The 805-nt window shown below is 38.9% G+C and overlaps 1 protein-coding gene across 1 annotated transcript in view; it reads right to left on the reverse strand.

Annotated features, from left to right (window-relative positions):
• Positions 1–436: 436 nt before the first annotated feature.
• The window catches only part of PHALS_06796 (uncharacterized protein), a gene marked incomplete at both ends in the record, with an annotated part of 1057 nt that continues 688 nt past the window's right edge, over positions 437–805 (reverse strand). Inside the window, 3 exons of the mRNA XM_024720148.1 lie at positions 437–478; positions 533–598; positions 656–711. Coding sequence (XP_024585375.1) covers positions 437–478; positions 533–598; positions 656–711 — 164 coding nt within the window. The remainder of the gene's footprint in view (positions 479–532; positions 599–655; positions 712–805) is intronic.

Below are 805 nucleotides of genomic sequence, written 5' to 3' on the forward strand. Positions count from 1 at the left end.
GGTGTTTATTCACGTTGTGGTACACATATATATTTTAAATAAGGAAAACAGCTTTTAGCTATATTGTACTAATGTTTTAAATTTGTTCAAGAAATCCTACCAATCAAAGTACATGGCATCAATAAACAAATTTGACATTTGAGTTCAAAATGTTCTCTTGTCAATAGCATATTATTTAAAAAAGCAAAAAAATGAAGAGTAAATTCTACGTCGATTTTCACACGAATGAAAACATTTGCTCTCGCAAAGAAGCGACTCTGAGTGCAAATTTTAATTCTTTTGAACAAATCTGTTGGCCGACAATCTCGACGATTTCGTAGTACCTATCCGTCGACGTCGACCAGCAACTGCTAACGTATTTACTCACTGCGGGTTATGCCATAAAGCCTATACCTTTATCATATGTATCCAATAGATCTGTATAAGTAGCAAGCTGTCAGTCCGCTTGAAATTCGTCATCAGGAGAAGAGTCGTTGTTCTTACACACAACCAATCAACACACAGCACTCGAACTAAAGCGTTTGTCTTGCACCTGGTACATGACAGCAGTGGAAAGATGCGATGTATCTTGTATGCTTCCAATGAGAGAGGAGCTTGTCTAAAATTTGAAAAACGAGATTGGAGAAGAAATCGGCGACATGTGCTCGGCTCGAACATTATCGTCAGCTGTCAACTCTAGCTTCGAATCTTGACAGCTCACCATGTGGCCAACTTTGTTTTGACTATAGCAACATTTTTTCTGGAAATGAGGAGCACAACTGAAACGTACATGGCCGCAGCACGAAAGGAAGTGACGCTAAGCAGA

This window comes from Plasmopara halstedii, assembly GCF_900000015.1.
Source record: "Plasmopara halstedii genome assembly, contig: Scaffold_3060, whole genome shotgun sequence".
Classification (NCBI taxonomy): Eukaryota; Oomycota; class Peronosporomycetes; order Peronosporales; family Peronosporaceae; genus Plasmopara; species Plasmopara halstedii.